A 25,527-nucleotide genomic window follows, 5' to 3' on the forward strand; every position below is an offset into this window, starting at 1 on the left:
TCCTACCGAAGCCGCTCGGCCTGGCCCACGCACCGTCCGGGAATGGCGCGCCTCAGAACGACGCACCGCGCATGCCCGGAAGTTGCCCGTTGGCCGCCTCCGAGGAGCCCCACTTCAAGGGGCGGGTTCCCGGGAAAGCGCTCGCGGCCCCGCGTGACGGCCAGCCGCAGGCGGCGCGGGGGCGGGGCGTCCGGGGCGTGGCCTCCTGCTCGCCCCGCCCCCCGCGCCCAGGGAGTCGCCTCCTCGGCGGTGGCGGCTGCCGGCGCCGGACCTCCGCGCCCGGCAGGTAAGCGGTTCCGGGCTCGCAGGGGGCCCGACGTCCGCCCGCCGGGGACCGGGCCTGAGACGGCGCGCTCCCGCCGGGTGCTGCGCGGGCTGGCTCCCGGGAGTGGGCGGGCAGTGCGCGGGCGCGGCCGGCCGGAGGCCCGGGAAGCGGGGGGCCACGCCCCAGGGCACGTCCCGACGGGACCGCGGCGGACCCCACCCTGGCCGCGGGCCGCGCGCGACCCTCCTCACCGGCGACGCGGCCGGCCCCTCGCGGGGTCGGGGCGCTCGTGCCTCACCTCGCTGCCGCTCCTCCTCTCAGATACAAAACTCTTCCCGGCTTTACCTGCGCGGCCCCGTCCATGTTCACAGCGGGGAGCCCTCGGCAGGGAGTTGGTGATGCCATATTGCCTTCGGCAGCGCGTCCCAAGCCTTTGAAATGACTTAGCGTTGAGTTCTGTCCGTGTTCGCCCAGGCTGCGTGCGGTGTGCGTTTGCGGCGCACCAAAGTGCGTCCGCTGCCGCCTCAGTTCAGGGCGTCATCAGGTCTCGTTCCCGGTGACCGTGTGGTGTGCGCCCCGGAGGCCCGCGCCTGCCCGGTATTCTGAGGAGCGCCTGGACGCGAGTCCGTCGTTGGAGAGGTTGTAGGTGGGTTAACGGTTCTGAGAGGCCCACTGTGTCCCGGACCTGTCGTTGGAGAGGTTGTAGACGGGTTAACGGTTCTGAGAAGCCCAGCCGTATCCCGGACCTGTCGTTGGAGAGGTTGTAGATGGGTTAACGGTTCTGAGAGGCCCGGCCGTATCCCGGACCTGTCGTTGGAGAGGTGGTAGGTGGGTTAACGGTCCTGAGAAGCCCAGCTGTATCCCGGACCTGTCGTTGGAGAGGTTGTAGACGGGTTAACGGTTCTGAGAAGCCCGGCCGTATCCCGGACCTGTCGTTGGAGAGGTTGTAGATGGGTTAACGGTTCTGAGAAGCCCAGCTGTATCCCGGACCTGTCGTTGGAGAGGTTGTAAATGGGTTAACGGTTCTGGGAAGCCCAGCTGTTCCCGGACCTGTCGTTGGAGAGGTTGTAGACGGGTTAACGGTTCTGAGAAGCCCAGCCGTATCCCGGACCTGTCGTTGGAGAGGTTGTAGACGGGTTAACGGTTCTGAGAAGCCCAGCCGTATCCCGGACCTGTCGTTGGAGAGGTTGTAGGTGGGTTAACAGTTCTGAGAAGCCCAGCTGTTCCCGGACCTGTCGTTGGAGAGGTTGTAGATGGGTTAACGGTTCTGAGAAGCCCGGCCGTATCCCGGACCTGTCGTTGGAGAGGTGGTAGGTGGGTTAACGGTCCTGAGAAGCCCAGCTATATCCCGGACCTGTCGTTGGAGAGGCTGTAGATGAGTTAACGGTTCTGAGAAGCCCAGCTGTATCCCGGACCTGTCGTTGGAGAGGTTGTAAATGGGTTAACGGTTCTGAGAAGCCCGGCCGTATCCCGGACCTGTCGTTGGAGAGGTGGTAGGTGGGTTAACGGTTCTGAGAAGCCCAGCTGTATTCTCAGACCTGCTGCTTGCACCCCAGGTGGATCCTCCCCAGCATTCTAAATGCCGGGCTTAAATACAACCGCACGTTTCTTAGTTCTAACTGTGATGTGAGAGTAACTTCTGCCAGAAAATATTGATTGCTACCTTTTTTGGATGACCGTGATGTGACAGAGCAAGTCTGTTGCATTTGTTGGTTTTAACTCTCACAGTGTGCCTCGGGTGTGCCTGTCTCTGCTTTCCACATGAGGAAACCAAGGTCCAGAGCATGGATGGCCCTGGACCCAGCCTCAAAGAACATCTTCCCTCCTCCTTGTCCTGTCTCTCCCTCTGACTGGAGAGCCGATAATGGAGTCTGGAAATGTCCTTGTTTTGTTTGACAAGCAGTGTTGGAGCTCTTATTTGGGGCACAGTAGTTGTGTGTCTGAGGACATGCATGAGGAGGAAGGCACTGGGTTCCAATGCAGACTCCTTTTAGTGTGTTTCAGGCCACCCCACCTTTCCTACTGGTCTGAGTTGTCTTATTTGAAACTGTGTATGGTTTCCTTCTGTGGGAAGAGCTAATGCTGTGAGAAAACAGTCCTAGAGATAGCTATCTCTGTATTTGTACCCAGTATGTCCTAATCAATGTCTGTTAATCCTAAGTGTGCTTAAATAAACTTGGAGCAGTTTGAAAGATGACACTTTTTATTTTTTTCTGCACAAGCATTGTATTTTTGTCGTTGAAAATAAGGATGAGCAAGGTGAGGGGGAAAAACCACCATAAAAATCATTAAGTGGGCCGGTGCTGCGGCTCAATAGACTAATCCTCTGCCTGTGGCGCCGGTACCCCAGGTTCTAGTCCCATTTGGGGAGCCGGAGTCTGTCCCGGTTGCTCCTCTTCCATTCCAGCTCTCTGCTGTGGCCCGGGAGTGCAGTGGAGGATGGCCCAGGTCCTTGGGCCCTACACCCTCATGGAAGACCAGGAGGAAGCATCTGGCTCCTGGCTTCAGATCGGCGTAGCGCGCTGGCCACAATGCACCAGCTGTGGCGGCCACTTGGGAGGTGAACCAACGGAAAAAGGAAGACCTTTCTCTCTCTCTCTCTCTCTTACTGTCTAACTCTGCTTGTCAAAAAATAAATAAATAAATAATAAAAATAATTAAGTGATAACCACTGTTGATATTTTGGTTTATGTTTTTCCAGATAAGTGGTTGGGACTGGTATAGAAATGTGTTTTGAAAGTAGAATTTTAGATTCTCTACTTCAGAATTTCTGGGCATGCATGAGGGGTCTTCAGAAAGTCCATAGAAATGGGGAAAAAACTATATAAATATATATAGTGAAATATATGTCACCTAGTATGATACTTGGCAATGGTCTATTCATTCCTGAAGTAAATAATTAACAACACCAGTGTCTGCAGTGTGCAGGTCAGGATGTATCTGTTAGTAATGGCATGATCCCTGAGCTCATGGAGCTTAAAGTCTAATGGAGGAGACAGATAGATAGTTAAAGTGTCAGCAAGCAAATACAGGATTACAGTACAGTGTGTAGTGATGAGAAGTCTCTGGATGGAAGGGACGTTGACCAAAGAAGGAAGACCAAAGAGAAGACTGAAAACCTACTAACTTGGAAACCTAGGATACAGAGATCTGCCTCTGCTCTTCTAGCTTTTGAATTTTGTGCCATATGAATGTATTATTTACTCCAAAAAGCGTTTTCTTGAAAATAAAAACATATAAGGAGGCAGAAATAATGCAAAAGTCTGAATCTGTCTTAATAGGGAGAAAATATCACCACATACTGAGACTGAGGAACATGGAGAACAAGTAGCGACCACTTTAATAGGAAGGAAATATCACCACATACTGAGACTGAGGAACATGGAGACAAGTAGCGACCACTTGGAGAGAGGGAAAGGCAGGACACAGTCACTGAGGGCAGGGAGAAGGAACGAAAGTATGAACAGCACGTGGAAGGCCCCCTGGAAAGGGATCCCCATGAATTTGTATTCACCCAGTCTGTTCAGACAGTAAGTTCTTTTACAGCTGTTTTCAGCAGCTCTGATGTACAAGTCACGTTGTCAGACTTATCCCTGGCTGCAGCTCTCCAGAGTGGAATAGCAAAAAAACGGATTAAGGAAATTGAGAGAAAAGCTCATGGTGAACCACAGATTTGGGCGTGATAAGGAAAAACTGGTGGTGGTCAGGCAGATTTCCCAGACTCAGCAATAGCTTCAGGGCTCTGGGAGTGCATGCTGTGTCAAAAGCAAGTGGGTAGGCCTTATCTTTGGATGCTAGTACATTTTTTGTTTACTTGTACCAAGGAATGTTGTATAAATTGTTAGTAGTTAATAAGTACTGATTGAGAGAAATATTTTAAGTTGAAATGCAAATCTCTTTTTTAAATAGATTTGAGGGGCCGGCGCCGTGGCTCACTTGGTTAATTCTCTGCCTGCGGCACCAGCATCCCATATGGGCGCCGGGTTCTAGTCCCGGTTGCTCCTCTTCCAGTCCAGCTCTCCACTGTGGCCCGGGAGGGCAATGGAGGTTGGCCCAAGTGCTTTGGCCCCTGCACCCACATGGGAGACCAGGAGGAAGCACCTGGCTCCTGGCTTCAGATCAGCGCAGCACCGGCCGTGGCAGCCATTTGGGGAGTAAACCAACAGAAGGAAGACTTTTGTCTCTCTCTCTCACTGTCTAACTCTATCTGTCAAATAAATAAATAAAAATCTTTTAAAAATAGATTTCTGAGTATGCTCATAGGAATTTTTCTGATAAATCTAAGTTTTTGCTCCTTTGTCTAAGATCCAATTGGAAAATCTCAGTGTCAGAAAAAAGTCCTTCAATTAGACAAATAAACTACAGTTCTAATTTCTTCTTAGGATGTCAGCTAGTTGACATTGGTATAGTCTGTTGCCAGCATTTCATATGATGCAACACAGTGTGAGGTGTACGTTTATGAATGTTGTCTCTAAAACTGTGAAATCCTAGTGAGTACTTTCCATGTTTTAGGCATAAAAGATGAACAAACCCATATCACCATCAACGTATGTGCGCTGCCTCAATGTTGGATTGATTCGGAAGCTGTCAGATTTTATTGATCCTCAGGAAGGATGGAAGAAATTAGCCGCAGCTATTAAGAAACCATCTGGGGATGACAGATACAATCAATTACACATCAGGTGACAGATTCTTTTTCTTCTCAAATTCTTACATCACGATCTAGAGAGGTTTGTAGATATTGATACTTTTTGATGATGTACTGAAGAAAGTAAACTCTACAGTAGAGGAGATCGTGGTGATGGGAAACCTCTTTTTGTGTGCAGTTACTGCCTTATTCTCCTATATCAGCTAAGCTGGTAATGTGATCTTGCAAATGAGTGTTTTGTTTTAGAATCAAGATTCCCACCTTTGCTCATGGGCTTGGGCTGGTAAGCCCAGAACAGTTCACTGTGCCTCACACTTCTCATTTCCAGATAGAGGGAACAGAAGATTGCTACAGGAACTATTAAGTTCTGGAGCCTGCATTTCCAAGTCTGTGAATTGCTAATGTGTTTTGACAGCATGTTTGGGGAGTTGTTCTAATTGAATTTGAAAGTTGTTGCTTGGAAAGAGAACATACCCAAGAACAGAATCCTTAGATCTTAGCTGGGTATCTGACTCTGTCTTCAGATGATTTCCATTTTTTTCTTCTCCACTCCTCTCTGCTTGTTGTAGTGTAAGATATAAATGCAGAGTTTACTTAGTCATTGCAGTTAAAACCTATGTCAAAAACTTTCTTTGGTTGTTAGCGAATGAGACAGGCAGAATATTCCAAGGCTATAAATTACAGAGAGAAAAGGGACTTTTGTAAAGACAAAGTATGAGGTACTCTCCCTAAAAAGTGATTGGACAGCATCACACTTAACTGTACAAAATGCCTCTGGAGATGGTGAGGTGGAGAGGACATGGATCACCTGCACAGTGTCTCTGCCAGAATTTTAACCTGAATGTAACCGTGAGAAAGTATTCAGATACGTCTCAGCCATCAGGCCTATGCTGCACAGGACATCTGGCCTACTCTCCTCACACACATACACACACGCACACTGACCGAAAGAGAGAACTCCAAGAGCGTTGAAATTACAAACTGTTACCAACTCAGTCAGTGGCAAATCTGGGTGAAAGGTAAATGGTTTTTCATGATGTTATTAGCTTTCCTGTGAACTTCAAAAACAGAAAAACAGTGCTGGTTTTTAAAGCATTTCAAAACTAATTGTTAACTTTTTAAAATGCAATGAAAGATCAATTCAGTAGGAATACAGTTAAGATCAAAGGGATTTTTTTAAGTTTATGCATAGTCTGTTTCTTCAAGTATATAGGCTGATTTATTTAAAATTTTTCTGCAGAGTTAGTCAAGTAGGGAGTAATGTAGCTAAGTAATGAGCATCCTATGTCAAGCGAGATCCAAATCTTTATCTCAGCTTGGCTGCATCTTTTTAGCTGTGTGGCTATGGGCTGGTTACTTGACCTCACTGAGCCTGGCTTTCTCATTGGTCAGCATGATGATCATGCTAGCTTCCAATAAAGCCACGTGTGCATCCTGGAGCTGCTGTGTGAATGCTCAGTGAGTGCTCAGTTTGTGTTAACTGCGTCATTAACTTTGTCGCACCTTTTCCCTCTGCCTTTTCTGTCTCTGGGTATTTCTGCCTAATTCTCTCTTTCCTTGAGTATCATAGCAGGTGCTATGAGTGAGACAGGGGCATGGGGACATAACTCCCATTTTCATATGGACTCAATTCACTTACTCATTTTGCTTCTTTGTTACTTGCTTTTAAGGAGATTTGAAGCATTACTTCAAACTGGAAAAAGTCCCACGTGCGAATTACTGTTTGATTGGGGCACGACGAATTGCACAGTTGGTGATCTTGTGGATCTTTTGATCCAAAATGAGTTTTTCGCTCCTGCAAGTCTTTTGCTACCAGGTAAATTGAGTGTGACCAGGATGTCAATTCAGGTGGCAAGATGAATGGCAGCAACAGAAACGTTTCTGCTTCTCTAGTAGAAAAGCCTTACATTCCAGATTCTCTTCATTTTTGGCACTCTCCTCACCTCTGGGAACCACAGCAGACCCCGGCCCCTGCAGACTTTCCCGTTGAGGTGGGAGAGCTTCAAGACTGAGTTGTGTCGCACCAATGAAGTAGTGTTGTGCCTGTGGAAAGTTCAGGAGGATGTAGTCCCCAAATACCTAGTTAAGGGTGTAGGAAGGTAGTTCTCCTTTTGAGCTCTTGCATTTTATTGTCTTTGGCTTCTCCTCTGAGGGGACTCTGTGATGGTTACCTCCCTACTGTGTCTCTGGTAACTTAGTATCTTGTTACTTTCCACCAGAACCTCACTTTTTCCTTTTGGATGCTGTTTATACTAGTGGTTCTCAACCTTTGTGGTGTGTAACACTCACTGGGGGTTCTTGTTAAACATGTTATTTCTAGGTGCCATTCTAGATATACTTAGTCAGGATTTTGGGATTGGTTTAAGGCCTGTGTTCTTAAACAGGTACTTCAGGGCCTCTGATGCAAGTGATTCATGGACCGCTTGGTGAAAATGCTGCCTTACTCTCTCTACCCATCTTTGTCATAACTTACAGGCCCTTCCTAGATAGTTCCTGGTGTGTGCTGTAACAGTATAGCGCCCACCCAGGAGAACTGGAGTGATTTTAAATGACTTGAGTTACTGGTTTAACTTTTTCACAAATGATTTTTTCTGTTGGAAGAACAACTTGTATCTTGTTTTTTCTGGCAGACGCTCTCCCCAAAACTGTCAACACATTACCTGCTAAGGAGGCTGTAACAGTTCAGCAGAAACTGATTCCTTTTCATGACAAAGGCAAGACATCAGTGATACCTGTACAGAATCTTGAAAAAAACTGTGTACTTCCTGACTCCTCAAGTCCAGAAAATAAAAGTCTAGGAGTTAGTGATACACGTAAGTAATGTTTGTAGTGCTTTCCACTTGAGGATTTGAAAGGCTGTCATTCTTGGGGCTGGGGTGCAGAGGGAGAATTTGGGACAATGGTTAAGACCATGCTTGAGATATCTACATTGCATATCATTGTACATAGGTTTGGGTCCGCACTCATCTCCTGATTCTAGCATCTTGCTAGTGTGCTCCCTGGGAGGCAGCAGGTGATGGCTCAAGTACTTGGATCCATGCCACCCATGTGGGAGACCCAGACTGAGTTCTAGGCTCTTGAGTTTGGCCTGGCCCAGTTCTGTGTGTTGTAGTTAGGAAATGAACTAGTAGACAGAAGATCTCTCTCTGCATTTCTCTTTCTCTCTTCTGCTTTTCAAACAAAAATGAAAATAAATAAGTAATAAATAAATAAAGTAAGTAAGTAAATAATACTTTTAAAAGAGTATCATCACTCAAAATCAGTCTCTCCTATTCTGGCAGGAGCAATAGCTCTGTTGTGGGTGTTTTCCCTCCTCGTTTATTAAGTACTTTCTTCATTATATTATAATTACTCTATGATCAGTGATTGTGGGCAATATGGCAGGCAAACAACTATAGAACATATCAAAAATGTAAGTACATGTTTCTATCTACAACTTGAAAGAGTTGTTTCTTAACAACAACACCCTAACCCGGAACTAGAATTCTCAGTGCATGACTAAGTTATTTGGTGAGTGGGATCAGCAAACAGAATTCTCAAGCTAGAGTACATTATTCATATTTTAATGATGGCTTACCCTCTCCTATCTTGCCTAGTCTAAAAGTGTAAAATATTTGCAAAAAGATGGGGAATCTGCAAGTAGAGAAAATACTGGAATTATTGAAAGCAAGTTCTTTTTTACTGAAGCACATTTCTCCTGTTGACATTACAGGTTTTCACAGCTTCTCCTTTTATGAATTGAGGAGCATCACTAATGACTTTGACGAACGACCCATTGCTCGTGGTGGTAACAAGATGGGTGAGGGGGGCTTTGGCGTGGTGTACAAAGGCTGCCTGCGCAACACTCCCGTGGCAGTGAAGAAGCTCGCAGCAGTAAGTGCATCCTCAGGAATATCAGGAGGGTCTCTACTAGCTCTGTGTCACAAGTTTAAACCTGATCTTAAGAAATACAGCATTTCAGTGTGTATTTTTATAAATAATGTCATTCTAAGCTCATAGTTTCTTGTTTGTTTTTTTAAAGAAAAATATTAATTTAAGAGACAGAGCAGTAGAGAGAAGAGACAGGGAGAGAGGAAGAGACAGGGAGAGAGGGAGAGCCTCCCTTCTCTGACTCATTCCCCAAATGGCTGCAGTGGCCTGGTCTGGACCAGACTGAAACCAGGACCAGGAACTTCATATGAGGCACTGGACCTCAAGTACCATCATCCACTGCTTTCCACATTAGCAGGGAGCTGGATTGGAAGCAGAGTAGCTGGTACTTGAACCAGTACTCCAGTACAGGATGCCAGTGTCATAAGCAGCAGCTTAATTAAGCCCCTGAGCCACAACTCTGATCTCTCATAGTTCTTAATGTTATATATTAATGTTAGCCGTCGCAAAGCACACGGGACACCGGAGTAAGGGAAAGGGTTTATTGGGGAACAACCTACAGACTGGAGTGAAGGGGTGGCGAAGGAAAAAAGGGAGGGAGACTGTAAGAGAGAGAGACAGAGAGGAGAAGAGCTAGCAAGGAGAGAAGATAAAGCAGAGAAGAGGAGAGAGGAGTGCAGAGCCAAGAGCCCAGAGGAGGAGGCTGGAGAGAGGAACCAAGAGAGCAGGAGAGAAGGGCCAAGAGAGAGCATGTGTTCAGGAACAGGCCCTTTTAAAACTTTGCCTAATGGCAGGAAGGGAAGCTGGAACAGCAAATCACATTAGGGTGGGGGTGGAGCCTGGCTCAGGTAGCTGGGCCTTGCGGCCATCTGCGCCAGTTTCCTAACCCTTAATATTTGAAAAGATGTGGGTATGGACACAGATATGATCATACTTCTAATTTTAGTAGAGAAGCCCTGCTTTCAATGATTCTTCATGTATAATCAAAGTTAAAATGGTAAGATCCAAAGAAAAATTTATAAAACTTGGCTTGCATTACTTTTCTCTTTTAAAAATAATTTAGAAAATACAAATTAAGGAAAACAGATTGAAACGTTTCTTGTCTGTGACTTTTCTACTTATTTCTACTGAATGTTTGCTGTTATTTATTGACTTGTTCTATTCTAAATCTGCAGTTAGATCTTAAAAATATCAGTGGAATCCAAAGGTAGATGATGAAGATAGCAACACTTTGTCACGTATGTGGCAAATACTTTGGGAGGTTTTGTTTTCTTTTGCATTCAAATTTGCTTGTGCACTTTTTCTGTAACATAATGTTTCCTCATATTTTTGATGTGGTTAAATCTCATTTTGTTTTTCATCTCAGTGAGGTCCTTTTTTTTTTAATTTTTACTTTTCTTTTCATAGCCATGAGACCTTGGGCAAATCACTAATATTTATTTATCTATCTCATTTGTTCTACACAATTAGCAGAATAAAACCCTACTTTTTTTTTATGAAATGAGAGCTAATCAGCTGAGCCCATGAGCCAAGAATAATTGTGTTGTATTATATCATACATTTGTTTCTTTCTTCAGATGGTTGATATTAGTACTGAAGAACTGAAACAACAGTTTGAACAAGAAATAAAAGTAATGGCAAAGTAAGTGTTCATTTGGTAGTGGGGAGTCATAGAAGACAAGACCACGTATAAGGAACATGCTTTCTTACCCAGAGTGTGCCATGAACTAGTGATCTTGCAAGAACATGAGATTGAAGTATAGCATTGAGATGAAAAGAATGGAAAGTAGTTCTATCTGTATATTTCTCTGACTACTCAGCTCCCATGCCTGTAGATTACATAGCAGTGTTTTAAAGCATAATGAATTTATGTGGAATTCAAACTGTCTTCCATTATCATATTGTCTGCTTCCAGAATTCATGAGATACTAATTGTAGGGAGAATTTTAAAAGACCCATTTACAGAGTAGGCCCTTTGATAGAAGCTGATGGCCATAAAGGAGCTAGGGAAGGGTTAGGTGCAGGGTTGCTGAGAAAGCGTCCACCCCGTAGAGTGGGATATCATTGGCACCATCAGGAAGGGAGGAGGGACAGATCTGGATGATTACTCTCATAATTAACATGGTTGATAATTGAGTGCATCCAGTTCCTCAGACACTGTGCTGTGTACTTCATATGCATAGTCTTACTTAATCCTCACAAAAACTCTTCCAGCCATCTTTCTGTGTTTTAAATTGAGACTGCAAAGTAACTTGCCAAGGTCACAAAGCCACTAGATGGGATTCAAATCCAGATCCACCCAGTTCTTTGTTTCTAATCTGAATCTTAATGGAATTTGCCAAATTTCACCCATAATTGTCCTGTCTGTAAGTCACCAGTTTTGCTTCTTTAACTGCAAGAAGAATTAATAGAATGGAGTTGGTTCATGCACAGTAAAATATTATACAATGGAACCATCAAAACTCTTTTTTCTTCCAAGACTTTATTCTTCTCACCCTTACCCTCACTCTCCCATCCTAAAACTAACTTGTACAAAGTAGGTAATCTTGGAAATACAGGCAGGAAAATATTTTTACAACAGTGGAAGCCATCTTGAGTTTATCATTGAGAACCATTGCAAATATTTCAGTGTTTTGGTTTATGATGAATTATTTATGATGTTGTATTTCCCTAGTCATAAAAATTTGAAAACTTTTAGAAGTATCATATAGTATTATAGCAAGCATGAGGGTCGTGTTTGAGTAACCATCACCCTACTCTATTTGTTTTTAATTTTCAGTATTATAAATTAAAGCTCCTTTAAAGCTCTTGGTATGTAAGTCTTTTTTTTTTTTTTTTTTTTTTTTTTTTTTTTTTGCGTACCGCGCTGATCCGAAGGCAGGAGCCAGGTGCTTCTCCTGGTCTCCCATGGGGTGCAGGGCCCAAGCACTTGGGCCATCCTCCACTGCACTCCCTGGCCACAGCAGAGAGCTGGCCTGGAAGAGGGGCAACCGGGACAAAATCCGGTGCCCCGACCGGGACTAGAACCCTGTGTGCTGGTGCCGCAAGGCAGAGGATTAGCCTGTTGAGCCATGGCGCCAGCCAGTATGTAAGTCTTTAAACACAATTCTGTTTATTTTGTGAGAATGAATTCCTAGAAGAAGAATCAGTAGTTCAGAATACATACAATTTTTAAAGGACTTTCCAAATATATACCCAGATGACTGTATAGATAAGTAATGGTCATTTATGTCTATTTGCTCATCTAATTCTCACAGATAGTATTTTCTACATAGAGTAGGTAAAGGAAGAGGCTCAGTGAGGGTGATTGATCCAGGATGTCGTGAGCTTGACTCTCTTGGGGGACTTTGCATTCTGAGCCTAGTCTGCTTCCTTCTGGACCCAGATCTGTGCTGTCATACCATAACACTCTTTTTTCTCTACTGTCAACTATATAAAGAAACTCAAACTAGGGCCTAAATAATCAGGTATGATTGGAGATCAGAAATATATAAATTAAAGACTGCATCTATACATCCGTTCTTTTAGAGCATTGGTGAATTCTTGAAAGTGTTATCATAAAACTTTGAACAGAACTGAAATTTTTGTTTGTGCCATCATTGAAAATTTTGCTATTCAAAGGTAACCATCACCTAGCCCTTAGCCAAACTGTGGCAAGTTCCAGTGGTCTGAATCACTGAGCTTTTGTTACAAAATTGAAAGGTTTTGCTTCTATTGTTGATCAGTATTGACTGGAAAAAATAACTACAGAAAATTAGAACAGCTAGAATAAATATACAGATACTATAAACATATTGTTAATGATATAGAACACTGTTTTCCTGTTCTTCTGTTAAAGCTCTAAATTAAATAACTTCTGATCTACAGCTGAGTGTATAAGTATATAATGTAGAAATTTTTCTCTGCAAACTCTTTGTCACAGGTGCCAGCATGAAAACTTGGTACAACTGCTTGGTTTCTCAAAGGATGGAGATGATCTCTGCCTCGTGTATGTCTACATGCCCAATGGCTCATTGCTGGACAGATTGTTGTGCCTGGTAAGATCCCTGTTCATCAGGCCATGAGGATTTCTGTTTCTGTGCTAGGGTATTTAAACCACATTTAAATTGGTGTTTCTCCTCCTGTAGGAAATTGTACAAGTGATATGTAAACGACTGAGTTGCCATTTCTGTAGGTGATGATCTAAAATGTGAAATTATCCACGGAGGCTAGACTTTAAAGGTTCTGTTTTTTTTTTTTTTTTTTTTTTTTTTTTTTAAGAGTTATTTATTTATTTGAAAGGCAGAGTTACAGAGAGGCAGAGGCAGAGAGAGAGAGAAAGGTCTTCCATCTGCTTGCCCACTCTCCAAATGGCCACAACGGCTGGAGCTGGGCCAATCTGAAGCCTGGAGCCAAGAGTTTACTCTGGGTCTCCTGCTTGGGTGCAGGGGCCCAAGGACTTGAGCTGTCTTTCACTGCCTTCCCAGGCCATAGCAGAGAGCTGGATCGGAAATGGAGCAGCCAGGACTCCAACCATTGACCATATTGGATGCCAGCGCTGCAGACTGGAGCTTTAACCCGCTGCACCACAGCACCAGTCTCAAAAGATTCTGTTTCATATTTTGATCTTCAAATGAGAAATGCTAAACCACATTGGATATTTAAGAACTTCAAAAAATTTTCATCATAAATTCTTATTAATAATATCATTTTTCATTGTTGCCAAAATAATATGAGGATATGTCAACAGGTTTGTAGGACAGCAGAATTAAGGCATAAATTTACATTGGTGCAAAAAATAATTCCATTTCCATGAACCTGTTAAAGTGCCATTATGTTCTCTGTTAAATGTTTTCCATAATTTTTTTTTCTTTTTTCCTCCTCTTTTTAATTGGTTTGTTTCTTTGTAAGGATGATACAGCACCACTTTCATGGCACACAAGATGCAACATCGCTCAGGGTGCTGCAGCTGGCATCAGCTTTTTACACGAAAATCATCATATTCATAGAGATATTAAAAGGTAAATGCTGCTATTGAAGAGCTTAGAGACAGTCACCTTCAGAGAATATGTTCTCGGTCATTCTGTTCCCTGCTGACATGTGTGCCCCAACCTAGAGCCCCTGGGCCTTCTCCTCATCAGTCTAGGAGAGCACTTTCCACGAAGGACTTCTGTAGTCTCCTCTCCCACAAACCCAGTGACCGACTGTTAGGACTCGCCCCACTTAGCCTGGCTCTTTGGTTTTGTTTTGTTTTGTTTTGTTTTGACAGGCAGAGTGGACAGTGAGACAGAGAGACAGAGAGAAAGGTCTTCCTTTGCCGTTGGTTCACCCTCCAATGGCCACCCTGGCCCGCACCGCACTGATCCGATGGCAGGAGCCAGGTACTTATCCTGGTCTCCCATGGGGTGCAGGGCCCAAGCACCTGGGCCATCCTCCACTGCACTCCCTGGCCACAGCAGAGAGCTGGCCTGGAAGAGGGGCAACCGGGACAGAATCCGGCGCCCCGACCGGGACTAGAACCCGGTGTGCCGGCGCCGCTAGGCGGAGGATTAGCCTAGTGAGCCACGGCGCCAGCCGGCTCTATGTTTTAAGAGCGTGTTACTAATACCACTGGATCAGCAAATACAAGTTAGTTTGCTCTAGGCAGGAGACTTTTTGTAATGGAAGAAATGCGCTACGAAGTAAAACATTTTTGCTTAGTGCAGGCGGCCTTTATTATTGCTGCAGAAAACAAAAGCCTGGCTGAGTTGATGATTTACATTCTCTCTTACTGACTTCTCCGTGACATGATGCTTCTTGCTGGGTTTTTGTGTACGTAAACATTGTCAAGCTGTGAAAGAAAATGGTTAGAGGTGTGCTGTGTGTGAAAGGTGAGCAATAAAGTATCTGTAAGTTAAAAAAAAAAAAAAGAGCGTGTTACTCTGTCCTTGACCATTTCACCTTGTGTAGATTTGATCCTTTCTTGGTTTGTGGGTCAATATTCTTTTCTGAATCACTGTCATCCTCTGTGAGTGCTTTCAGCTCTCCTGCTGATGTTTTTCTCTGGTTAAGTATTTCCCTACAGTAGGGAATGTACATGGAACAGATAGCAAAAGCATCATGTACAGAATTGGCTTCCATCAGATCTTCACAAGATTATAGAATTTTATTGTATTGAAATAGTGTTAGTATAAAGGAGGGCTCCCAAGGAAGTGATATTTAAGCTGAGTTTTAAAAAATGAGCAGGAAATAAGTCTTCATAACATGAGGGCAGCTATGAAAGAAGAAGAAAAGAACATTCTAGGCTGAAGGAACTGTATTTGTGATTTTAGCAGTGAAGGGAATCCTGGAATATACTGGGTTAAGCCATGAAGTGAATCAGCATGATTGGCATGTGGAAAATGCAGGAGATGTGAGGAGAGATGATGGGAGTGGGCACGAGCTGCAAGCTGTGGGACTCAGAAGTGTAATGAGACACCACCCAAGACTATGTTGGGATGTGGTGTCATGTCCAAGCTTTGCAGAGATCACTTCTTTTCTTTTTTAAAGATTTATATATTTGAAAGGCAAAACGACAGAAAGGGAGAGAGGAAGAGAAAGATTTTCCATCTACTACTTCATTTCTCAATGAAGTAGGGGCTGGGGCTGGGGTAGGCAGAAGCCAGGAACTCCATCCTGGTCTCCCACGTGGGCAGCAGGGGCCAGCACCTGCTGCCTTCTCAGGAGCATGAGCAGGAAGCTGAATCAGAAGCAGAGCAGCTAGGACTCAAACAGGTGCTCCAATATAGGACGCCGGTATTGCAGGTGTTGGCTTAGCTGGCTGTGCTGCCACACAAGCCCTAGAGAGAGGGGAACAGTGTGTAAGATGGCCAGGCAGTAGGCGATCAGCAGTCTTGGTGGGGGCAGGTCCTAGGAAGAGAAGTGCATAGATCGAGAGAGAGATGGCAGTGCTTGCTGATAGCTTGGCTGTGGGAAGGGAGGGTTGTATGAGAGAAGTGTTTTAAGAATGACTCCTGGAATGACAGCTTCCAGACCTGCAGTCTGGAATGCACGTGGCCTGATTGACATGTGCAGAAAGGAATGAAAGAGGAGAAAGTTAGGAGTGGAAGGAAAATATGAGTTCTTTATGCGTGTTGTGTTTGCTGTTTTCTTAAGGTGTGGGAGTGGTGGTGTTAACTAGACAGTGGGCTGTGCAGGTGTGGAGCTGAAAGACAGCTGAGCCGAAGGCATAAATATGTCTATTACTTGTGTAGAGATACTAGTTAAGAGTTGCTGTATGATTGTGTTCACCTGGAGGGAGAGAGAAATTAAGAAAACAGCCTAGGATTAAGTCCCAAGGAACCCTAAGAATTAGTGGCTAAGAGGAAGAGATCCCCAAAAGTAATCTCAGAAGGTACCTGCACACAAAGGTGAGATGATAACAGGACCAGAGTGAGTCCCTGGAAACACGGAGGGGTGTCCCAAGAGGGAGCATTCAGAAGAGCCGCTGGGGGTTGCAGAGGAAGTGGGAGGCGAGAGCCCAGGAGGGAGGACAAGTCTCCCAGACCTTTGGCTGCTGATGGGTGTTAGGTGCAAGTAGACACACCACCCAGGAAATGCTTTAAGATAGCAGAGATAAAAGCATGCTTATACTCAGGGTCCAGAAAAGCAGGAAAAGATTCTGTGGAAGACAGAGATGAGACAGCTTGCAGAGTAAGGTTCCTAAGAATGTAGGAAGGAGCCCAAGCAGAGGGTCTGATCTCACTCTCATCCTTAGGAACTGGTTTTTCCTCATGTCCTTGCCTTGTTATCCCGTGTTCTTGCTGCATGATATTATCTTAACTCTAACTCTCTCTCTGTAGGCAAAGAGACTCAAGTCTGTACACAGCCTCCAGTCCTGTGTTTTCAGGGACCCCATGTCTGTAGTACCTCACTTGGTTGTCCCACCGGAGCCTTCCCATCAACTCGTCAGTAATCAAACTCATTGTCTTCAGCAACCCTCAGTCAAAACCTTCCTGTTTCCTTTCTGATCAGTCAAGTCCCTAAGGCGCTGTCCCCCAAGCTAAAGATTGACTGCCTGTGTCATACAGATTACACAGTCCTGCAGCTGCCTCGAATTTTGCACTTCCAGGTTGCCAGCCCAGTCTTCTGCCTCTGTTCAGAACCTCATTATCTTCCATTCGCTTTACTATAAAACTTCCTTGTGAACCTGAAGCCAGTCTATACCAGTTCTCATCTGTTCACTGCAGCCTTGCCAGAGTGTCCTCCTAAGAGTTAAGTCTGATGTGTACTGTGAGATCTTCAGCTGGTTCCTGTTGCTTACAGAATGAAGTTCAAATGCCCAGCATGGCCGTGGACACTGGTTTCTTGATGTTGGTCCTTTACACCACATGCTTTCATGATGTCATCGTTCTTTACAAGACTCTGCAATGCACTGCTCTGTTTTCTGCACAACCATCAGCTTCAGGGAATTCCTCCAAACTAAGCTTTCACCTTCTCTTTGGAATTTTCCCCAATTCTTGCTGACACATGGTTCTCTCAGCATTTCATACCTACTGCTACAATTATATAACATTTATTGATTTTAAAAATATTACTCAAATGCCTTTGACACAGACAAGATTCTATGATTCCTGCCTGCTCCATGCCAGGCATTGAGCCTAAATACTATGAAAGATGAGAAGTTTTCAGTAAGACTTTATTTAGTGAGACTATGAATATATAGAATGAAGAGCTTTTGGCCCTAATCTTCAGCTTCAAAAGAGTACATATGGGACAGACAAAGTAGTTTAAACAAATGAATAATTGAGATGCTTTGATTGGAAACTTTTTTTAAGATTTTTTTGAAAGCAGAGTTATACAGAATGAGAGAGGGAGAAAAAGAGAGAGGTCTTCCATCTTCTGGTTTACATCCCAAATGGCCGCAGCAGCTGGTGAGCCAAGCCGCAACCAGGAGCCAGGAGCTTCTCTCACATGGACACAGAGACCCAAGCACTTGGGCCATTTTCCACTATTTTGCAGGCACATGGGGAGGGAGCTGGATCAGGCCTTTTTATGCCACAGTGCAGGCCCCCTGGAAACTCATTTTTTAAATGAATTGAGAAATGTCAGGAGCTGGCATTGGGTGTAGCAGATAAAACTGCCATCTACAAAGCCAGCATCCCAGTTGAGTGCCAGTTCTAGTCCTGGCTGCCCCACTTCCAATGGAGCTCCCTAGTAATTCACCTGGGAAAGCAGTGGAGGATGGTTCAAGTGCTTGGGCTCCTGCACCCACATAGGAGACCTGGATAAAGCTCCTGGCTCCTGACTTCGGCCTGGCCCAGCCCTGGCTATTGTGGTCATTTGAGGAGTGAACCAGGGGATGAAACACCTCTCTCTCTATGTGTAACTCTGACTTTCAAATAAATAAATAAATATTTTAAAAAATGAATTCAGAAATGTCAAGGAAGTAATTTTAAAGGGTTCTTTGAAAGACCATAGGAACCTAAATTATTTGTAGAATAAGACAAATGTTTGCCTCTAATGTGGGAGGTTTTATTCCATTTTTATTCTCTTAAAAATTTATCCTAAAGAAACAAAAGATAATTATCTCCCTGTTTTGTAATCTGAATTCTGGATTTATTTACATAAATTCAGGCTTACGTGAAATATTCTACAAAATGGCACACTCAGTCAGTATACATGTGTAGGCAGGCATACTTCAGTGTAAGGAACCATTTAACTTCCCTGGTAAGAAAAACACTTTTTCTCCAAACCTTCAACTTTTTCAGTGCAAATATCTTACTAGACAAAGCCTTCACTGCCAAAATCTCTGACTTTGGGCTTGCACGTGCATCTGAGAAGTTTGCCCAGACAGTGATGACCAGCAGAATTGTGGGAACAACAGCTTACATGGCGCCTGAAGCTTTGCGAGGAGAAATAACACCCAAATCTGACATCTACAGCTTTGGAGTGGTGAGTTCCACCTCATATGTAATTAATAATAGTATTCATTCTGCTCTAGTTGTGAAACTCCAGGATTCTATAAGATACTATATTGCTCAGCTATCTTCTGAAAAAGATATAAACTGTTCACATTAACCTCTAGTTATTTGTGAGTGTATACAACATCCCCCACTGTATGAAACCGTTGAGTTGCCTTTTGAAATTACTGCAAGAGTTTGTCACCTGTCTTCATGAATTAGAATGAAATTTAAATTAAATAAGTAAAGTGAATCATGTCATATAATAAGAGAATTAAGGGTAAGTGAGAGTGGCTGGAGAAGGGGAACTTTTTCTTTGTCTTACATGTTCCTGTGTTTCACAAATGGAAATTTAGCTCTGTGGAGCTGAGGCACAGGTTTGTAGAATATGCTGTGTTTAGAAATGGATCTCCTCCTAAGAGCTTGGGGAAGTTATTCTTGTGAAGAATCTCCTGCAGGACAGGAAGTGGTTAGAACACCTGTGTAGGCCGGCCGCGGCTCACTAAGCTAATCCTCTGGCTTGCGGCGCCGGCATACCGGGTTCTAGTCCCAGTCGGGGCGCCGGATTCTGTCCCGGTTGCCCCTCTTCCAGGCCAGCTCTCTGCTGTGGCCCGGGAGTGCAGTGGAGGATGGCCCAAGTGCTTGTGCCCTGCACCCCATGGGAGACCAGGAGAAGCACCTGGCTTCTGCCATCGGATCAGCACTGTGCACTGGCCGCAGTGTGGCGGCCGCGGCGGCCGTTGGAGGGTGAATCAACGGCAAAGGAAGACCTTTCTCTCTGTCTCTCGTCTCTCTCTCTCACTGTCTACTCTGCCTGTCAAAAAAAAAAAAAAAACCTGTGTGATGGAACTGACTATATATGTATATGTATCTACATATACATATACACACACACACATTTTTTTAAAGATTTATTTTATTTATTTAAAAGACAGAGTTACAGAGAGAGATAGAGACCGAGAGAGAGAGAGAGAGAGAGAGGTCTTCCATCTGATGGTTCACTCCCCAGATGGCCGCAACGGCTGGAGCTGCACAAATCTGAAGCCAGGAGCCAGGAGTTTCTTCCAGGTCTCCCACGTAGGCACAGGGGCCCAAAGACTTGGGGCATCATTTGCTTTCCCAGGCCATAGCAGAGAGCTGGATCTGAAGAGGAGCAGCCAGGACTAGAACTGGCAGCCATATGGGCTGCCGGCACTTCATGCCAGGGCTTTAACCCACTGTGCCACAGCGCCAGCCCCACACATATATTTGAAAAGCAAAATTAGAGAGTGAGAGACAGAAAGAGATCTTCTGTCTGCTGGTTCACTCCCCAAATGGCTGCAAAGACAGGAGCTGGGCCAAGCCAAAGCCAGGAGCCTGGAACTCCATCTTGGTTGCCCATGTGGGTGGCAGGGTCCAAGGACTTGGTCTGTCTTCCACTGCTTTCCCAGGCACATGAGCAAGGAACTGGGTCAGAAGTAGAGATCTGGGAGTTGAACTAGCTCTCATATGGGATGCCAGTGTTGCAGGCTGTGGCTTTACCCTCTGCACCACAATGCTGCCCCCATAGCTGACTCTTAATAGAACAGGACTGTTGGGACCGGTGTTGTGGTGCAGCGGGTTAATGCCCTGGCCTGAAGTGCCAGCATCCCCTATGGGCGCCAGTTTTAGTCCCAGCTGCTCATCTTTTGATCCAGCTCTCTGCTATGGCCTGAGAAAACAGTAGAAGATGGCACAAGTGCTTGGTCCCCTACACCCACATGGGAGACCTGGAAGAAGCTCCTGACTCCTGGCTTTAGATCAGCGCAGCTCCGCCCAGCTATTGTGGCCATCTGGGGAGTGAACCAGCGGATAAAAGACCTCTCTCTCTCTGTCTCTTTCTCTACCTCTCTCTTTAACTCTGTCTTTCAAATAAATAAAATAAATCTTAAAAAAAAAAAATAAGAACAGGACTGTTGTGGGCGTGGTGGAGTGCAGGGTATCTGAGGAAAGATGGTGAAGCAGTCCCACAGCTCATGTTCTTTCTGCTTTAATACCTAAAAGATGTGATTTGTACACAAATAGCTCATCAGTTTCTAATGAAGATCCATATTCCTTCCAATTGCTCTGTTTTCTCGGGTGTTTTATTAATGGACCATTTCTGTCTTCACAGGTGTTACTGGAAATAATAACTGGACTTCCAGCTGTGGATGAACACCGTGAACCTCAGTTACTAGTAATTGAAATTCATTTTCTCTTCGCGTGTGCAGTCTCAGTGTATACGGGTGACTTTGGCATCTAGAGGTAGCAATTTCTGCTGGAAGTCCCACAGTGGCATCTTGAAAGAGCAGTAAGCCTTTCTGATGTCAGCTCTGCCGTGGGGACTAGTGGACTTCAGAGAGTCACTGTATCTTTTTTGATCCCTTTGTGGGTAAAGTGAGAATGGACTAAAGGATTCTTGTAGGCCTCTTGAGTTTATTATTTTCTAGGTGGTTGCTAACAGCATTTTTAGTCCAGAAAGGAACCATCTGACTTCCATTCAAATTTGCATCAGAGCTCAGAGCGTAATTCCTAATAAGCCTTCTCTATCTGTTTCTGTTATGGAATATTTTATTTATAAGGTTATTATAGAAATCATTATTTAATTGGTTGTATTAGGCATTCCTTGACAATCATATAAAATAGATGAAATGAATGACAAATAAAAATATACCTATTTTTCCCCTGTATAAAAAATTTTAAAAACAGAATATTTTTATAAAATTAAAATTTATGGAAATAAATGAAGATTTATGGTATATATACCAGCATGTATAACAGTTTTTATTAAAATTAGTTAAATAACAACTCTGAATTTATTCTAATTTATATTTTCTAGTGAAACAAATCTGTGACAAATTCAGACAATTTCTTTATACCAGATTATTTCCCTGGAATGAGGATTAAAAAGCCAAAATATATAATTATTTGCTTAAGGGTCTAATGCCATACTCTTATGCAGCATGTTAGAATACTGTTACAAGTATGTGTCATAAAGCTAACTGCATTATAAAATTTTCCATGATGTAGTGGGAAAATAATCATGCAATATCATTTGCAATGTTGTAAAACACTTTAGAGTATACTTACAGAAGATACATATTGGGATGAGTTATTATTTAAATATTTAGATTTATACAGTGATACATTAAAATGTAAAATTTCATCTTAATCAAAATAAAATTCCCTGTTCTATTGGTTGTTGGAGGTCAGGAGAGAAGCCTGGGCAGAGAGGTGGTCTGTACAAGTCAGTGTGTGGATATTGTTGAAACCTTGGGTGTGGATTGGATTAGTGGGTCCAGTAGTGAAGGACATGCTTTGGCATCTGCTTTTCAACCCACTGCCCCATCCTCCTATACCTGCCTCTATTCATTGCTTTGTCAGCATGGCCCTTTGCCCTTTCCCCTTCCTTTTTTCTCTCTGGTTAAACATCTGCAAACTTAGAGAAGTTTGTCAGGAGCAGAGAGGGGTTGTGGGTAAAGACCCTGGAGCTGCACTCTCAGGTATATCCCAAACAAGCACCTGTGCTGCCAGCCTAGTAGACACAGGGAGCATGGGGACAGACTCCTCCTCCCATGAACAGCAGCACCAGAAGTAAGCACACGACACGACACACAAAGGACACAGAAATGCGAATGCAAACATGTGTAAGTATCATTTAGTTTGTCTTGTGTGTTTTCAATTCTCAGTGCTGTTAAAAAGCAGGAAAATGTGAGTACGTGTTGAAAACAAATGATTTAAAATTGTCTTCTAACTTCTTTCACTTTTATTTTATGCCCTTAACAAAAAACACTCATTTTAAAGCTAGACATTAAAGAAGAAATTGAAGATGAAGAAAAGACAATTGAAGATTATGTGGATACGAAGATGAGTGATGCTGAGCCCTCTTCAGTTGAAAGTATGTACTCTGTTGCTTGTCAGTGTCTGCATGAAAAGAAAAATAAGAGACCAGATATTAAGAAGGTACTAATTTTTTACACTTGTTTAAGAAGTGAGAAGGGTGGGATTTGTCATTTTTGATTATGGATATTTCAGACTGCAGTATAATGTAGTGCCATTTGTTTTCTGTTTTTCTTTTCATTTTTTTTTTAATAAGGTTCAACAGTTGCTGCAAGAGATGATACCTTCCTAAATCTTTACTTGAATGGATGCTTGGCTTCTTTTTATACAGCTTCCTTAACTGTTTTTGAACCAATTTTTTTCCAAATGGATTCCTTTAACATGGTAGCAGAGTGCAGTGCAAAATAGAGTTGAGCCTGCAACATTGAGAATAACCAAGAGGAGAGCCACGTCATCAGCACTTAGGGCTCAGTGGGTAGTGTCACTTCAACTCCTGCAGTGGGTACAGGATCAGCAGGAGAGCACTGAGCTCTGGGATTCAAAGACGTTGGTCAGAAGCCTGGCTGATTCCACTACTAGAGGCTGTAAACCTTTAGACAAACTCAGCTGCTTTGAGCCTTGGTTTTGTTTGTTTTTACCTGTAATGTCGGACTTTGGTCTGCTGTGCCTCTCGAACAGGCACTCATGAAAATTGAATGCTGCAGTGATAATTTAAAGTTTATGGGAGCAATGATGAAAGCTGTTACAGACGTATGTTTATAGCATCACGTGCACAGCGTGCTATTTTAGCAGTCACTCACCACAAACCAGGCTTCCCTTTGCTAAGGCAAGTTGAAGGAATTTCGCAGGTGTAGGTGAGGCCCCAGCTGACCTGGACTATCAAAGTGAGACTATGGGAGGGGCCTGACCTGGTCAGGTGAACCCCTACATAGGGTCAGGCTCTCTCATGGGCCTTGAAGAAGGAAGAACCGTGTTGTGAGAGGGCCATGCTGGCTGAAACCTGAGTGGCCTCTGAAGCTGAGCACTCTCCAGCTGCCCCCAGGAGGGAAGAATGGACCCCAGCTGAACAGCAGCAAGGTGCTGAGGCTGCTGACAGCCGGAGTGAGCACAGCAGGGTCCTCCGAGCTTGGGGTGATACCTGGATCTCAGCTCTGAGAGACTCAGCATGAGAACGTGGCTCAGCTGTGCCCACTTCTGACATACCCAGCTGTGAGAGAATAAACGAATTACGTTAAACACTGAGTGTGCCGTATTTATTATACAGCAATAGAAAATGAGTACAGATACGCCCGTACTTATTCTCCTTTGATAATCCCATCACATTCCAGGTTGTGCCCCTGCTTAAGGAGTGTGTGGCATTAAAGAGCTCATGTGGCAGGGGGTTGCAGAGTACTGGTCTCCACTGAACACTCCACCAGTCCCTAGTAGTTCATTTTACGATAAACAGGGAGAAAATTTTTGAAAGTAGTGATGTTGATTTTTTAAATGATTTTCAACTATTTGTTCTAAGCTTAAAATTTGTAATTCATTTATATTCTTTGAAAATTCACTTTATAGCTTTGAACAGAAAGAAGGGATTTATGTAAGCATGAACATTGATAGAAAAATTATACATAGAAGGAAAACATAGTATTTGCCATTGTTCATTCACATGGTGGTTTTTTTGTTTTTGTTTTTGTTTTTTTAGATTTACTTATTTATTTGAAAGGCAGAGTTACAGGCAGAGACAGAAAGATCTTCCATCCACTGGTCACTCCCCAAATGGCTGCAATGTCCAGGGCTGGGCCAGGCCAAAGCCAGGAGCCAGGGCTGTCTTCCCCTGCTTTCCCAGGTGCATTAGAAGGGAGCTGGATTGGAAGTGAGCAGTCGGGACTTGAACCCATGCTCATACAGGATGCCATTACTGCAGACAGCAGCTTTACCTGCTGACCCACAGCGTTGGACCCCACACGATGGCTTTTGTGTTCCACAAAAGGGCCGAGGTTGTGGCATAGTCAGTTAAGCAGCTGCTTGCAATGCTAACATCTCATATTAGAATGCCAGTTTGAGAGCCAGCTGCCTTGCTTCTCATCTGGTTTCCTGCTAATGTGCCTGGGAAGGCAGATGATGGCCCAAGTATGGCTCCTGCCACTCTTGTGGGAGACTCAGATTTCCTAGCTTCTGGCTTTAGACTGGCCCAGACTTGGCTGGGGTGGGAACCAACAGGTTCAAGATCTGTTATTCTGTCTCTTTATCCATAGCTCAGCCTTTCAAATAAATAAATCTTAAGGAAAAAAAAGTTGATAAGGTGAGCCGTGGCTATAGATGCCAACTGTCTTCAGTGTCCATGTAGATCTTCCCAAAATGCCTTCCTAGAAAATGGAGTACTAGATCACTTGGAAATTAAGTGTTAAAAGAAACATTTGCTAATTGAAAATAAAGTAAGTGACTTAATTAAAATTAATCTCAACAGGAACCCACAGAATTTGGGATACAGCATGGTTTATGACACTGATAATGCTTACATAAGTATTTATTTTAAAATGATGATTTGGGGCCGGCACTGTGGCATAGTGGGTTAAACTGCTGTTTGCAGCACCAGCATCCCATATCAGCACCAGTTCAAGTCCTAGCTGCTCCACTTCCAATCCAGCTCCCAGCTAATGCACCTGGGAAATCAGTGGAAGATGGCCCAACTGCTTGGGCCCCGGCACACACATGGAAACTCAGATGAAACGCCTTGCTTCTGGCTTGAGTCTGGCCCAGCCCTGGCCATTTGGGGAGTGAACCAGTGGATGGAAGGCTTCTTTATCTATGTCTCTGTCTTTCCTTCTCTGTAACTCTTTCAAATAAATGTCTTTTAAAAAGTGATAACTATTTCCTTTTTTAAAGATTTATTTATTTTTGTTTGAAAGAGTTAGAGGAGAGGCGGGGTGGGGGGGGGTCCTCCACCCAATGGTTCACTCCCCAATTGGCTGCAACGGCCAGAGCTGCGCTGATCTGAAGCCAGGAGCTTCCTCCAGGTCTCC

The 25,527-nt window shown here is 44.1% G+C and overlaps 2 protein-coding genes across 27 annotated transcripts in view; one reads left to right on the forward strand and one right to left on the reverse strand.

Moving 5' to 3' along the window:
• Nucleotides 1-750, reverse strand: part of PUS7L (pseudouridine synthase 7 like) — a 91,456-nt gene extending 90,706 nt beyond the window's left edge. For 5 of the 12 annotated variants that reach the window (XR_011379098.1, XR_011379096.1, XR_011379097.1 and 2 more), the window contains exon 1: nucleotides 564-697. Coding sequence is in view for 1 of the 12 variants with exons in the window: in XM_051850974.2 (XP_051706934.2) it covers nucleotides 564-670 (107 nt within the window). In the remaining 11 variants the exon portion in view is untranslated. Of the gene's footprint in view, nucleotides 1-6; nucleotides 155-516 lie in introns of those variants that run through there. The other 7 variants (XR_011379102.1, XR_011379100.1, XR_011379101.1 and 4 more) reach the window with 3 other exon arrangements.
• On the forward strand, nucleotides 149-23,755 carry IRAK4 (interleukin 1 receptor associated kinase 4). Of its 15 annotated transcripts, none has more exons than XR_011379105.1 (12): nucleotides 149-286; nucleotides 4,778-4,947; nucleotides 6,584-6,729; nucleotides 7,544-7,726; nucleotides 8,626-8,786; nucleotides 10,361-10,425; nucleotides 12,706-12,820; nucleotides 13,674-13,783; nucleotides 18,491-18,674; nucleotides 20,814-21,047; nucleotides 22,484-22,642; nucleotides 22,776-23,755. XR_011379105.1 is itself a non-coding variant. In XM_070049703.1 (12 exons), the coding sequence occupies exons 2-12, from the start codon at nucleotides 4,787-4,789 to the stop codon at nucleotides 22,809-22,811; spliced, it is 1,428 nt and encodes a 475-aa protein (XP_069905804.1). In that variant the 5' UTR covers nucleotides 149-286; nucleotides 4,778-4,786; the 3' UTR covers nucleotides 22,812-23,755. The 15 variants fall into 15 exon arrangements, 12 of the variants coding, with proteins under 12 accessions (XP_069905804.1, XP_069905800.1, XP_069905805.1 ...); XR_011379106.1 differs by having other exon boundaries at nucleotides 22,484-22,577; XR_011379107.1 differs by having other exon boundaries at nucleotides 20,814-20,876; nucleotides 22,488-22,642.
• Nucleotides 23,756-25,527: the final 1,772 nt, after the last annotated feature.

Source organism: Oryctolagus cuniculus, chromosome 9, assembly GCF_964237555.1.
Source record: "Oryctolagus cuniculus chromosome 9, mOryCun1.1, whole genome shotgun sequence".
NCBI lineage: Eukaryota > Metazoa > Chordata > Mammalia > Lagomorpha > Leporidae > Oryctolagus > Oryctolagus cuniculus.